This window comes from Gymnoscopelus microlampas (genome assembly GCF_963454915.1).
Source record: "Gymnoscopelus microlampas genome assembly, chromosome: 14".
Classification (NCBI taxonomy): Eukaryota; Metazoa; Chordata; class Actinopteri; order Myctophiformes; family Myctophidae; genus Gymnoscopelus; species Gymnoscopelus microlampas.
This window is the reverse complement of record NC_139951.1, coordinates 37,083,263-37,098,941: the sequence shown is the minus strand read 5'-3', so window position 1 is coordinate 37,098,941 and position 15,679 is coordinate 37,083,263. Positions and strand designations below refer to the sequence as shown.

Genomic DNA, 15,679 nt, shown 5'->3' with positions numbered 1-15,679 from the left:
ACTGTTAGCTCAATGGGTTGAGACGCAGTATACATAATCCAGAGGCCATGAGTTCAAATCCCATTGATGTCTTTCCTATGATTCTTTCCTTTGCAGACTGGCTTCCAGAAGATCAACTGAAAACTACCAGGAAGGCTGTACTTGTCAGCCATCTGTTAGCTCAATGGGTTGAGACGCAGTATTCATGATCCAGAGGCCATGAGTTCAAATCCCATTGACGTCTTTCCTATGATTCTTTCCTTTGCAGACTGGCTTCCAGAAGATCAACTGAAAACTACCAGGAAGGCTATATTTGTCATCCAACTGTTAGCTCAATGGGTTGAGACGCAGTATACATGATCCAGAGGCCATGAGTTCAAATCCCATTGATGTCTTTCCTATGATTCTTTCCTTTGCAGACTGGCTTCCAGAAGATCAACTGAAAACTACCAGGAAGGCTGTACTTGTCAGCCATCTGTTAGCTCAACTGGTTGAGACGCAGTATTCATGATCCAGAGGCCATGAGTTCAAATCCCATTGATGTCTTTCCTATGATTCTTTCCTTTGCAGACTGGCTTCCAGAAGATCAACTGAAAACCACCAGGAAGGCTGTACTTGTCAGCCATCTGTTAGCTCAATGGGTTGAGACGCAGTATACATGATCCAGAGGCCATGAGTTCAAATCCCACTGGTGTCTTTACTGTGATGCTTTCCTTTGCAGACTAACTTCTAGAAAAACAAGTTAAAACCACCAGGAAACCTGTAACTCTCAGCCAACAGCTTAGCTCAACTGGTAGAGCGTCTGTCCAATAACATGACTTGACTTGACTTGAGTGGGTTCGATTCCCACTCCGAGTCATGTGTCCCCGGTAACTTGGGGCAACGGATACATTGACTGATATCCTTAGTGATGCTTCCCTTTGCAGACTAACTTCTAGAAAAACAAGTTAAAACCACCAGGAAACCTGTAACTCTCAGCCTACAGCATTGCTCAACTGGTAGAGCGTCTGTCCAATAACATGACTTGACTTGACTTGACTTGAGTGGGTTCGATTCCCACTCGAGTCAAGTGTCCCCGGTATCTTGGGGCAACGGAAGTTACCTGGGACACTTGACTCGAGTGGGAATCGAACCCACTCAAGTCAAGTCAAGTCATGTTATTGGACAGACGCTCTACCAGTCAAGCTATGCTGCTGGCTGAGAGTTACAGGTTTCCTAGTGGTTTTAACTTGTTTTCTAGAAGTTAGTCTGCAAAGGGAAGCATCACTAAGGATATCAGTCAATTTATCCGTTGCCCCAAGATACCGGGGACACTTGACTCGAGTGGGAATCGAACCCACTCAAGTCAAGTCAAGTCAAGTCATGTTATTGGACAGACGCTCTACCAGTCGAGCTATGCTGCTGGCTGAGAGTTACAGGTTTCCTGGTGGTTTTAACTTGTTTTCTAGAAGTTAGTCTGCAAAGGGAAGCATCACTAAGGATATCAGTCAATTTATCCGTTGCCCCAAGATACCGGGGACACTTGACTCGAGTGGGAATCGAACCCACTCAAGTCAAGTCAAGTCATGTTATTGGACAGACGCTCTACCAGTTGAGCTAAGCTGTTGGCTGAGAGTTACAGGTTTCCTGGTGGTTTTAACTTGTTTTTCTAGATGTTAGTCTGCAAAGGAAAGCATCACAGTAAAGACACCAGTGGGATTTGAACTCATGGCCTCTGGATCATGTATACTGCGTCTCAACCCATTGAGCTAACAGATGGCTGACAAGTACAGCCTTCCTGGTGGTTTTCAGTTGATCTTCTGGAAGCCAGTCTGCAAAGGAAAGAATCATAGGAAAGACATCAATGGGATTTGAACTCATGGCCTCTGGATCATGAATACTGCGTCTCAACCCATTGAGCTAACAGATGGCTGACAAGTACAGCCTTCCTGGTAGTTTTCAGTTGATCTTCTGGAAGCCAGTCTGCAAAGGAAAGAATCATAGGAAAGACATCAATGGGATTTGAACTCATGGCCTCTGGATCATGTATACTGCGTCTCAACCCATTGAGCTAACAGTTGGATGACAAATATAGCCTTCCTGGTAGTTTTCAGTTGATCTTCTGGAAGCCAGTCTGCAAAGGAAAGAATCATAGGAAAGACATCAATGGGATTTGAACTCATGGCCTCTGGATCATGAATACTGCGTCTCAACCCATTGAGCTAACAGATGGCTGACAAGTACAGCCTTCCTGGTGCTTTGACTTGAACAACAAACAAGACAAATAACTTTAAAAAAAATGTGTTACAGCATAAATATAAATCTTTTTCATGGGGGGCCCTGACACTACATCTTTTCACATTGGGGTCCACTGCCCAAATACATGTCAATTTGGGGGGTTGACAACAAAACGTTTCAGAACCACAGATTCCAAGGAAACAGCTGTAGGTGAATGTATAGAGTCACTGACTAGTGAGCCGCAGGTAACAGGTTCAAGCCTCAGCTACAGCAGCAAGTCAGGATGTCAAATCAAATAGGTATTATTAGGAGTGAAATGGTTGTGTTTCTTCACCCCAACTGCACATGACAGCAGTTTTATATCAGTTTACATGTACGTTATTTTCAGTGATGAAGACAAACCGCACAGACGTTCACTGTACTTTAGTACATTTTGTAAACTTAGCCTGACTTAAACAAACAAATAACAACTTAGTATAGTCAGATTATTTTTTACACAACTTACATTTTGTAATCAAACTACCGAAACGAAAGTTGGTCACCACCGAAACGAAAGTTAAATCCGAAAAAATCACTAAGTGTGGAGGCCAAAATCGTCGCCCCAAAAACCTGTTAGGAGTACGTTTCAGGCAATTTAGAGTTGATTGGTAGTACTTTGTAGTGACTTTTTTTGGTCCCTAACATTCATTGAGCTCTGGACTTAGTAAATTTATTTTTTCACCATTGTGTCACTACCGAAACGAAAGTTTGTCACTACTGAAACGAAAGTTAAATCCGAAAAAATCACTAAGTGTGGAGGCCAAAATTGTTCCCCCAAAAACCTGTTAGGAGTACGTTTCAGGCAATTTAAAGTTGATTGGTAGTGACTTTTTTTTTGGTCCCTAACATTCATCGAGCTCTGGACTTAGTATTTTTTTTTCCGTTTCGGTAGTGACACAGTGGTGTCACTACCGAAACGAAAAAAAATGTTTTTCCCCAAAAAACCTGTTAGGAGTACGTTTCAGGCAATTTAAAGTTGATTGGTAGTGACTTTTTTTTTGGTCCCTAACATTCATCGAGCTCTGGACTTAGTAATTTTTTTTCCGTTTCGGTAGTGACACAATGGTGTCACTACCGAAACGAAGAAAAAAAATGTTCCCCCAAAAACCTGTTAGGAGTACGTTTCAGGCCATTTAAAGTTGATTGGTAGTGACTTTTTTTTTGGTCCCTAACATTCATCGAGCTCTGGACTTAGTAATTTTTTTTCCGTTTCGGTAGTGACACAATGGTGTCACTACCGAAACGAAAAAAAAATCGTTCCCCCAAAAACCTGTTAGGAGTACGTTTCAGGCAATTTAAAGTTGATTGGTAGTGACTTTTTTTTTGGTCCCTAACATTCATCGAGCTCTGGACTTAGTAATTTTTTTTCCGTTTCGGTACTGACACGATGGTGTCACTACCGAAACGAAAAAAAAAAATGTTCCCCCAAAAACCTGTTAGGAGTACTTTTCAGGCAATTTAAAGTTGATTGGTAGTGACTTTTTTTTTGGTCCCTAACATTCATCGAGCTCTGGACTTAGTAATTTTTTTTCCGTTTCGGTGGTGACACAATGGTGTCACCACCGAAACGAAAAAAAAAATGTTCCCCCAAAAACCTGTTAGGAGTACGTTTCAGGCAATTTAAAGTTGATTGGTAGTGACTTTTTGTTTGGTCCCTAACATTCATCGAGCTCTGGACTTAGTAAAATTTTTTCCGTTTCGGTAGTGACACAATGGTGTCACTACCGAAACGAAAAAAAAAATGTTCCGCCAAAAACCTGTTAGGAGTACGTTTCAGGCAATTTAAAGTTGATTGGTAGTAACTTTTTTTTTGGTCCCTAACATTCATCGAGCTCTGGACTTAGTAATTTTTTTTCCGTTTCGGTAGTGACACAATGGTGTCACATTTTTTTTCATCACCAGCATTTTTTTCGTCACCAGCATTTTTCGTCATTTTTCGTCACCAGCATTTTTTCGTCACCAGCATTTTTCGTCACCAGCATTTTTTCGTCACCAGCATTTTTCGTCATTTTTCGTCACCAGCATTTTTTCGTCACCAGCATTTTTCGTCATTTTTCGTCACCGGCATTTTTTCGTCACCAGCATTTTTTGTCATTTTTCGTCACCAGCATTTTTTCGTCACAAGCATTTTTCCTCATTTCTCGTCACCAGCATTTTTTGTCATTTTTCGTCACCAGCATTTTTTCGTCATTTTTCGTCACCAGCATTTTTTCGTGACCAGCATTTTTCGTCATTTTTCGTCAACAGCATTTTTCGTAATTTTTCGTCACCAGCATTTTTTCGTCACCAGCATTTTTTGTCATTTTTCGTCACCAGCATTTTTTCGTCATTTTTCGTCACCAGCATTTTTTCGTCACCAGCATTTTCTTCGTCACCAGCATTTTTCGTCATTTTTCGTCACCAGCATTTTTTCGTCACCGGAATTTTTCGTCATTTTTCGTCACCAGCATTTTTCGTCACCAGTATTTTTTTCGTCACCAGCATTTTTTGTCATTTTTCGTCACCAGCATTTTTTCGTCACCAGCATTTTTCGGTAGTGACACAATGGTGTCACTACCGAAACGGAAAAAAAATTGTTCCCCCAAAAACCTGTTAGGAGTACGTTTCAGGCAATTTAAAGTTGATTGGTAGTGACTTTTTGTTTGGTCCCTAACATTCATCGAGCTCTGGACATTTTTCGTCACCAGCATTTTTTCGTCACCAGCATTTTTTGTCATTTTTCGTCACCAGCATTTTTTCGTCACCAGCATTTTTCGTCATTTTTCGTCACCAGCATTTTTTCGTCACCAGCATTTTTCGTCATTTTTCGTCACCAGCATTTTTCGTCATTTTTCGTCACCAGCATTTTTTCGTCACCAGCATTTTTTGTCATTTTTCGTCACCAGCATTTTTTCGTCACCAGCATTTTTTGTCATTTTTCGTCACCAGCATTTTTTCGTCACCAGCATTTTTTCGTCACCAGCATTTTTTCGTCACCAGCATTTTTCGTCGTTTTTCGTCACCAGCATTTTTTGTCATTTTTCGTCACCAGCATTTTTTCGTAATTTTTCGTCACCAGCATTTTTTCGTCACCAGCATTTTTTCGTCACCAGCATTTTTTGTCATTTTTCGTCACCAGCATTTTTTCGTCATTTTTCGTCACCAGCATTTTTTCGTCACCAGCATTTCTTCGTCACCAGCATTTTTCGTCATTTTTCGTCACCAGCATTTTTTCGTCACCAGCATTTTTCGTCATTTTTCGTCACCAGCATTTTTCGTCATTTTTCGTCACCAGCATTTTTTCGTCACCAGCATTTTTTGTCATTTTTCGTCACCAGCATTTTTTCGTCACAAGCATTTTTCCTCATTTTTCGTCACCAGCATTTTTTTTCATTTTTCGTCACCAGCATTTTTTCGTCATTTTTCGTCACCAGCATTTTTTCGTGACCAGCATTTTTCGTCATTTTTCGTCAACAGCATTTTTCGTCATTTTTCGTCACCAGCATTTTTTCGTCACCAGCATTTTTTTCGTCACCAGCATTTTTCGTCACCAGCATTTTTCGTCATTTTTCGTCACCAGCATTTTTCGTCATTTTTCGTCACCAGCATTTTTTCGTCACCAGCATTTTTCGTCATTTTTCGTCACCAGCATTTTTTCGTCACCAGCATTTTTTGTCATTTTTCGTCACCAGCATTTTTTCGTAACCAGCATTTTTTGTCATTTTTCGTCACCAGCATTTTTTCGTCACCAGCATTTTTCGTCATTTTTCGTCACCAGCATTTTTTGTCATTTTTCGTCACCAGCATTTTTTCGTAATTTTTCGTCACCAGCATTTTTTCGTCACCAGCATTTTTTGTCATTTTTCGTCACCAGCATTTTTTCGTCATTTTTCGTCACCAGCATTTTTTCGTCACCAGCATTTTCTTCGTCACCAGCATTTTTCGTCATTTTTCGTCACCAACATTTTTTCGTCACCAGCATTTTTTCGTCACCGGAATTTTTCGTCATTTTTCGTCACCAGCATTTTTCGTCACCAGTATTTTTTTCGTCACCAGCATTTTTTGTCATTTTTCGTCACCAGCATTTTTTCGTCACCAGCATTTTTCGGTAGTGACACAATGGTGTCACTACCGAAACGGAAAAAAAATTGTTCCCCCAAAAACCTGTTAGGAGTACGTTTCAGGCAATTTAAAGTTGATTGGTAGTGACTTTTTGTTTGGTCCCTAACATTCATCGAGCTCTGGACATTTTTCGTCACCAGCATTTTTTCGTCACCAGCATTTTTTGTCATTTTTCGTCACCAGCATTTTTTCGTCACCAGCATTTTTCGTCATTTTTCGTCACCAGCATTTTTTCGTCACCAGCATTTTTCGTCATTTTTCGTCACCAGCATTTTTCGTCATTTTTCGTCACCAGCATTTTTTCGTCACCAGCATTTTTCGTCATTTTTCGTCACCAGCATTTTTTCGTCACCAGCATTTTTCGTCATTTTTCGTCACCAGCATTTTTTTCGTCACCAGCATTTTTCGTCATTTTTCGTCACCAGCATTTTTCGTCACCAGCATTTTTTCGTCACCAGCATTTTTCGTCATTTTTCGTCACCAGCATTTTTTCGTCACCAGCATTTTTCGTCATTTTTCGTCACCAGCATTTTTTTGTCATTTTTCGTCACCAGCATTTTTTCGTCACCAGCATTTTTTGTCATTTTTCGTCACCAGCATTTTTTCGTCACCAGCATTTTTCGTCATTTTTCGTCACCAGCATTTTTTCGTCACCAGCATTTTTTGTCATTTTTCGTCACCAGCATTTTTTCGTCACCAGCATTTTTTGTCATTTTTCGTCACCAGCATTTTTTCGTCACTAGCATTTTTTGTCATTTTTCGTCACCAGCATTTTTTCGTCACCAGCATTTTTTCGTCACCAGCATTTTTCGTCGTTTTTCGTCACCAGCATTTTTGGTCATTTTTCGTCACCAGCATTTTTTCGTAATTTTTCGTCACCAGCATTTTTTCGTCACCAGCATTTTTTCGTCACCAGCATTTTTTGTCATTTTTCGTCACCAGCATTTTTTCGTCATTTTTCGTCACCAGCATTTTTTCGTCACCAGCATTTCTTCGTCACCAGCATTTTTCGTCATTTTTCGTCACCAGCATTTTTTCGTCACCAGCATTTTTCGTCATTTTTCGTCACCAGCATTTTTCGTCACCAGTATTTTTTTCGTCACCAGCATTCTTTGTCATTTTTCGTCACCAGCATTTTTTTGTCACCAGCATTTTTTCGTCACCAGCATTTTTCGGTAGTGACACAATGGTGTCACTACCGAAACGGAAAAAAAATTGTTCCCCCAAAGACCTGTTAGGAGAACGTTTCAGGCAATTTAAAGTTGATTGGTAGTGACTTTTTGTTTGGTCCCTAACATTCATCGAGCTCTGGACTTAGTAATTTTTTTTCCGTTTCGGTAGTGACACAATGGTGTCACTACCGAAACGAAAAAAAAAGTGTTCCGCCAAAAACCTGTTAGGAGTACGTTTCAGGCAATTTAAAGTTGATTGGTAGTGACTTTTTTTTTGGTCCCTAACATTCATCGAGCTCTGGACTTAGTAATTTTTTTTCCGTTTCGGTACACAATGGTGTCACTACCGAAAGGGAAAAAAAATTGTTCCCCCAAAAACCTGTTAGGAGTACGTTTCAGGCAATTTAAAGTTGATTGGTAGTGACTTTTTGTTTGGTCCCTAACATTCATCGAGCTCTGGACTTAGTAATTTTTTTTCCGTTTCGGTACTGACACAATAGTGTCACTACCGAAACGAAAAAAAAATTGTTCCCCCAAAAACCTGTTAGGAGTACGTTTCAGGCAATTTAAAGTTGATTGGTAGTGACTTTTTGTTTGGTCCCTAACATTCTTCGAGCTCTGGACTTAGTAATTTTTTTTCCGTTTCGGTAGTGACACAATGGTGTCACTACCGAAACGAAAAAAAATGTGTTCCCCCAAAAACCTGTTAGGAGTACTTTTCAGGCAATTTAAAGTTGATTGGTAGTGACTTTTTTTTTGGTCCCTAACATTCTTCGAGCTCTGGACTTAGTAATTTTTTTTCCGTTTCGGTAGTGACACAATGGTGTCACTACCGAAACGAAAAAAAATGTGTTCCCCCAAAAACCTGTTAGGAGTACTTTTCAGGCAATTTAAAGTTGATTTGTAGTGACTTTTTTTTTGGTCCCTAACATTCATCGAGCTCTGGACTTAGTAATTTTTTTTCCGTTTCGGTAGTGACACAATGGTGTCACTACCGAAACGAAAAAAAAATTGTTCCGCCAAAAACCTGTTAGGAGTACGTTTCAGGCAATTTAAAGTTGATTGGTAGTGACTTTTTTTTGGTCCCTAACATTCATCGAGCTCTGGACTTAGTAATTTTTTTTCCGTTTCGGTAGTGACACAATGGTGTCACTACCGAAACGAAAAAAAAATTGTTCCGCCAAAAACCTGTTAGGAATACGTTTCAGGCAATTTAAAGTTGATTGGTAGTGACTTTTTTTTTGGTCCCTAACATTCATCGAGCTCTGGACTTAGTAATTTTTTTTCCGTTTCGGTAGTGACACAATGGTGTCACTACCGAAACGAAAAAAAAATTGTTCCCCCAAAAACCTGTTAGGAGTACGTTTCAGGCCATTTAAAGTTGATTGGTAGTGACTTTTTTTTTGGTCCCTAACATTCATCGAGCTCTGGACTTAGTAATTTTTTTTCCGTTTCGGTAGTGACACAATGGTGTCACTACCGAAACGAAAAAAAAAATGTTCCCCCAAAAACCTGTTAGGAGTACGTTTCAGGCAATTTAAAGTTGATTGGTAGTGACTTTTTTTTTGGTCCCTAACATTCATCGAGCTCTGGACTTAGTCATTTTTTTTCTGTTTCGGTAGTGACACAATGGTGTCACTACCGAAACGAAAAAAAAATTGTTCCGCCAAAAACCTGTTAGGAATACGTTTCAGGCAATTTAAAGTTGATTGGTAGTGACTTTTTTTTTGGTCCCTAACATTCATCGAGCTCTGGACTTAGTAAGTTTTTTCCCGTTTCGGTAGTGACACAATGGTGTCACTACCGAAACGAAAAAATTAATGTTCCCCCAAAAACCTGTTAGGAGTACGTTTCAGGCCATTTAAAGTTGATTGGTAGTGACTTTTGTTTTGGTCCCTAACATTCATCGAGCTCTGGACTTAGTAATTTTTTTTCCGTTTCGGTAGTGACACAATAGTGTCACTACCGAAACGAAAAAAAAATTGTTCCCCCAAAAACCTGTTAGGAGTACGTTTCAGGCAATTTAAAGTTGATTGGTAGTGATTTTTTTTTGGTCCCTAACATTCATCGAGCTCTGGACTTAGTAATTTTTTTCCCGTTTCGGTAGTGACACAATGGTGTCACTACCGAAACGAAAAAAAAATTGTTCCCCCAAAAACTTTTAATACCTCTAAGTACATTATTAAATTATAGACCGTTAAAAAGGTTGAAATAAAAACAAAACATCTCAATATATCTTCAAACGTATTTTTTTTTTTACTTTTGTCTCCATACCATTTAAAAATTCAATAAATATTAACATTTAAAGCTTTCATTCATGTACGTATATACAAGAACTATACAATACACAATGATGTTATGAACTGCAATACAGGAATGGTGTAATACCAACTTGCACAGTATGACACTGGTCTAACCACATTCTGTAGACTTACAACATTGTCTGTTTTTCTCAATTGCAAAATACTTTCCATTATGTTGTTGGTTCTCAATTTCTTTATCATAACTTGGCAAAATTTACATTATATACAATATTATTTGAAAAATATATCAGTAACAAAAAAAATACCATAATGAGTTTTCTTTCTTTTTTTTTGTCTTCTTTTTTTTTTAGTTTTAAAGCATATCCGACTGACTTCCACACTGGCAAAAGGGCAATGCTGCACAGTCAAATCCTCAGTGTTCATTTTTCAAGTTGTGACTCGTGTACAAATGTACAAAAGTGCACAAAAGGTATCCAAATGGTCCATTTGGGTATAAATGTATACACTTTCAGAGTTCAAATAATACTGGGAATTGTACTGTGTTCAGTGGGGTTGGCTTGCAAACAGACGGGATTTGGGAAGCACCGAGACGAAGTTCTATTGTCTGCTAGGAGCAATGTTTAACGACCCCACACTGTCAAAAAAAAAGAAAAGAAGTTAATTTTTGTTTTCACACTGTCAGAGTTAACCCATTAAGACCTGAGGCCGATTCTACAAATGTCAAAAGTTTTCTGAAAAATCTTTGTTGTTGCTATATACTATCAGTGGTGCTCAAACTTTGTCATGTCAAGGACCCCCCAAAATTATATGTATTTGGCTGCCGACACCCATCTCAAGATACTTTGTTCCAGGGACCTCCCCAGAAGCAAAGATTTGAGTAAAAAAAAATCGCTTTCAAATATATATTCAAAGATTTGCACACATTTTCACGATTTCTCAAAAATAGCAGATCTTCAAGCTCATAGCATGGCACGAAGTGACGCGCTATGAGCTTTGTAGATCTGCTATTTTTGAATAGCCAAAGTATAAAATAATGTATAAAACAATATATATATAGCTAAAATCTAAAATGACAGAGATGCTTTCCCGGTTTTAATGGGTTAAATTAACACTCTGGATTTTGCTGTTCGCTCAACTGTGCGACACTCCTCCCCTAAAATGTGTTTTAGCGCAGGGGGGTTCCCAACCTTTTCTGGATCAGGGCCCACTTGAAAATCTTGAAATCGTGTTTGTGGCCCACCCATCTCACTTAAGTGGTCAGACCACTTAAGGTGAGATGGGTGGGCCAACGTGCATTTTCCGAGGATATTTATCTTAATGATCAATCATTCGATTGTGTTTTCCGACTTTTAAGTTCTCATCTATCGGTATCACAGAGTTTTAAAGGGATAGTTCACCCCCAAAATGACTTTTTTTCCAATCGATTAGTCACCCCATGGAGACTTGAATTCATGGATATTTTTTTGTTTTTGTTGCATTCCTAAGCCAATAATTTGATGACCGGCAGCGGTTCCGGTAGGAGACACACAATTCCTCCTTTGTGTCTCCTACCGGAACCGCTGCCTGCCGGTCCGCTGGTTATCAAATTATTGGCTTAGGAATAAAAGAAATCCATGAATTCAAGCCTCCATGGGCTGATTTTTTTTGGGTGAACTATCCCTTAAAAAAAAAAAAAAAAAACACTATGATTTTTTAAATATGATAATTAAAATCGTAGTGTTATACCAATTATCGGGGGGCCCACTTGCGATATCCTCACACCCCCCCCCCCCCCTAGTGGGCCCTGGCCCACAGGTTGGGAATCCCGGTTTTTAACCCATTAAGACCTGAGGCGATTCTTAAAAATGTTTTCTAAATCCTAACAGTTTAAAAAAAAAAAAAAAAAAAAAGATTTTTCAAAAATAGCAGATCTACAAGCTCGTAGCGCGGCACTCGGTGCTGCGCTATGAGCTTGTATATCTGCTATTTTTGAATAGCCAAAGAAATCTTAAGTGACACAGATGCGTTCCAGGTCTTAATGGGTTAATGTCCATGACACCACAATAGGTTCACAATATAAAATCAATAGTAGTTCTAATGCACTTGGAACAACAGGCTTACACAACTGTACACACATCAAAACATACATGGTAGAAATGCAGTCGTCACATTTATTTGAACATGTTCTCGTAGTCATTTTAGTTTTACAGCACCTTCTTTTTTGTTGTTGTTGTTGTTTTATTTTTCTTCCATTTCATATGTGAAGCAGAAAGGAGCAGAGCAACGCAGTGCAAAGTGCACAGAGCTCACTCTGCAGTTTTGCTGAGGTAACCATCACTGGTTTAAGTCCACTGGCATGGGGGCAAAAAAAAGTAAAAAATAAAATAAAAAAATCTTCAAACTTTTCGTTATTCTTGCAGCAATAGTGTAAGTCCATCAGATGCTGCAAAAGGAGGATGAGCTGTCACACACATGGAGCTCCAGGGTTCGATTTGTAAAAGAAAAAAAAAACACAGAGTGGGGGAGAGAGATTTTCTTGACCACGTATAAGCCCTCTATACGAATAATTCACCGTACAACAAATAGTTAAATAGCAGATCTACAAACCTCAAGCTTGTAGTAGATCAGCCATTTTCAAATTCTTTGGAGAAAATAAAAATGTAATTGTCAAATTGTGATATTATCAAACATAAATATATCAAACGTATCAGTCTACATTTCCCTAAAAGAAATGCATGCATTGAATACAGTCTGACCAGAGGCAGGGATAAAACATATCCCCACCGGCCATAAAAAAAAAAAGAATGACCCCCCCCCCCCCCACAGCAAATCGAACCCTGCAGAAGCTGTATTGCTGAGCAGCACGTTCACAGGATGAATCAGCGTTCGTTCATGTCGGGACAGGCAGGCTTCTGTTGTGAGTCGAGTCCCTCTCGGATCCTAAAGCGTCCCTTTTTGACCTGCCAGCGGCTGGGCCTAAAGTGCTGTTCGGAGGACTGTGCTCTTTAGATGCACCTCCGCTGGTGGAGTCTGCTGTGGGCCGCGGGGGCCCTGGAGGTAGGAGGAGAGTCCCCGGGTCCGAGTGGCGTCCCCTCCCGACTCCTCCCGCCACGGAGGGGGAGGAGGAGAAGGAGTCACCGGCGGGGCCCTGGGGCTGCGCGACGACCGCACCCGTGGATGATGGCGAAGCTTCGGCGGAGCTCTGGCGTTGTTGGGTGACAGCAGAAGCGGCGGCGGCGGCGGTGGTCAGCCCCTGGGCGGTGGAGCGAAGCCGCCTGCCCGCGGCCTTAGTGGTTTGTGGCGGGCTCTGGGTGGTGGTGGAGGGCAGCGAGGGGGGTGAGGCGGGTGAGGCAGTGGGGTTGTACTGAGTGGAGGTGGTGTCGGGTTCCGTGTGGAGGTCGGGGTCGAGCGTGGTGTCGCCCTCCTTCTTGTTGCAAGACTCACAGCACAGCTTGTTGTACCCGGGGATGGAGCAGTAGCGAGCGAGGACCTCCATCTGACAGAAAATTGATTTGTCTCCCAGACATGGCTCATCTGGAGACAAGAGCGGAGTGTTACAAACTCTTAAAAATACCATTCTTATTGTCTCTACCAATATTGCACATTTGTGCACTAAGCACAGACCACTGGTCTCTAGATGAGTATGTGACGCATTCAGAGACTGATCTGTGAATCTACACCCGCTACAATTGTCTGTAACAACATTTGGTGCACTCTATTTTCAAAATGAGCATCTATAGACTTTGACATCAGTTTCCCCACATAGAATGGTGTGTTGACTTACTGGAAGAGATTTTATGGAAAGGGTTTTCAGCGACTCTCTGGGGCACACCTTCGTCCTTCAACGTGGAATTCTCTGCCATTTCATTGGTGAGGGGAGACACCGACGACCGGCCTGTAAGCATGCAGACAGAGGCCCAAACGTCAAACCTAGTATAATATCCCAAAGTGTGCCATTTGTTCTCTAACGTTTTAATTACCCCTATAACTTCAGAGTGAACACATGTGTACACTCTCAGAGTTACAGACCTGTAAGGGTACTTTTGGAACCCCCTCAAGGAACCATGAGGGGTCCTTTGAGAACCGCTGAGACCTAAGGAAACCCACGAAAACCTATTGCTACTAGAGTCCAGCCAAAACAATATATTGGCCATTATTTGCCTTTTTATTTTTTATTTTTTACTTCATCAGTATCTGCAAATATGCAACAGGTGTGTCCTGATTGTCCATAATGGCCCAAATTATGTCAGAAACTGCATCAGCAGCTTCCAAACTATTTGATTGCACCCACCGTAGACCATTAGCCCATGAAAAAGGCAGGACGTGTACCATTTACGTCCTGAATACCCTTTTGATTGACAAGGTTAACAAAATTACAGCCCTGTGCAAATAATGCTGTAGGTAATTCCATGCCTGAAAAGACATAATGACGGCCAAGTTAAGAGTACAGCTACTGTAAACTCTGAGAGAGGGTTTTCGGAAAATTGGCCGCACGCGATAAAATCCAACGGGTCCATTTAGTTCCATCTGTACACTCTTCCGAGTTAAAGCTAAGGATTTTACTGTATACAATACATTAAGTAGTTTGTGTGAGAAATGCAATGGCCTTCATGGCCAGTTTGTAACATTCAGATGCCTGTATTCATTACCAGTGGTGTAAAGTAACTAAGTACATGTACTCAGGTTCTGTACTTAAGTACAATTTTGAGTATTTCAAATTTTCAGTACTTTTATTTCTACGCCACTACTTCTCAGAGCAAATATTGTACTTTTACTCCACTACAATTATTTAAAAAATTTAGTTACTAGTTACCTTCTAGATTTTGATTATTATTACAAAACCACTATATACATTTCGGCCATTTGAAAATAGCCGAACTACAACTACTACTTGTAGATCAGCTATTTTCAAAAGAATTTAATGCATTTTATATATTTGAAAAACTTTGTGAAATGGGACATTCCGCATAATGAGTACTGTCTACTTAAAAAGTTTTAAAAATGGAGTACTTTTTCCACCACTGTTCATTACAAGGCTGAGGCAGCTCGAGTTCTTGTTGGTTTGATTCATATAATGTCAGCCCAATGCCAGTGACGCAGTGACTGGCATTGGACTGAAGCGCTGTCCAAATGGACCCTCACAGGTCAGTAACTCAGACAGTGAACAAATGGCACCAAAATTGGGGTCCGTGGCCTAATGCATATCAATCCGAGGGTCCTTGAAAGGAAAAGGTCTGACAATATAACTGGACTAAAAGATAACATTGCCGGAGGAGGTCAGTCAGGCCACTTACTGGTGCGGTTGCATGTCTAAGGCAGTCCGAGGCACACTCTTATGAAGAGAGAAAGAGTAGACAAAAAAGGAAAATAAAAGTTGCTCCAGCCAAGTGGCCTTCGTCTCATCAGCGACTCTTTACCAGTGGTGGAAAGTAACTAAGTACATTTACTCAAGTACTGTAATCTTTAGGTGATTTTACTTCTACTCCACTACATCTCAAAGGTAAATATTGTACTTTTACTCCACTATAATTATTTGAGAACTCTAGTTACTACTGTAGCTACTTTGTAGATTTTGATCATTATTACAAAACCACTTCAGACTTATATACTTTGGCAAACTTTGGCCGATCTCGCGACGCATTGAGCTTGTAGATCTGCTATTTTCAAAAGAATTTAAACAATTTTATACATAATGATACCTTGTGAAATGGGACATTCTGCATAAGGAGTACTTTTACTTTTGGTACTTATATAGTATAGTATAATTTGATGCCAATACTTTTGTACTTTTACTCAAGTCAATTTTGATTACCAGACTTTTACTTGTAGCAGAGTGTTTCTCTTCTTTGCAGTATCGATACTTTTACTTAAGTAAAGCAATTTAGTACTTTTTCCACCACTGCGCGTTCCAGCAAAGTGGCCTTCGTC

At 40.2% G+C, this 15,679-nt stretch overlaps 2 protein-coding genes across 4 annotated transcripts in view; one reads left to right on the top strand and one right to left on the bottom strand.

Annotated features, from left to right (window-relative positions):
• The window catches only part of polr3a (polymerase (RNA) III (DNA directed) polypeptide A), a 380,370-nt gene that overhangs the window by 156,602 nt on the left and 208,089 nt on the right, over positions 1 to 15,679 (top strand). The window lies entirely within an intron of this gene.
• The window catches only part of adamts14 (ADAM metallopeptidase with thrombospondin type 1 motif, 14), an 89,244-nt gene continuing 85,391 nt past the window's right edge, over positions 11,827 to 15,679 (bottom strand). For all 3 annotated transcript variants that reach the window (XM_084079447.1, XM_084079449.1, XM_084079448.1), the window contains exons 21-22: positions 13,536 to 13,646; positions 11,827 to 13,285 (exon numbers count right to left, since the gene is read on the bottom strand). In XM_084079447.1, coding sequence (XP_083935573.1) covers positions 12,642 to 13,285; positions 13,536 to 13,646 — 755 coding nt within the window. In that variant the 3' untranslated portion in view covers positions 11,827 to 12,641. The remainder of the gene's footprint in view (positions 13,286 to 13,535; positions 13,647 to 15,679) is intronic.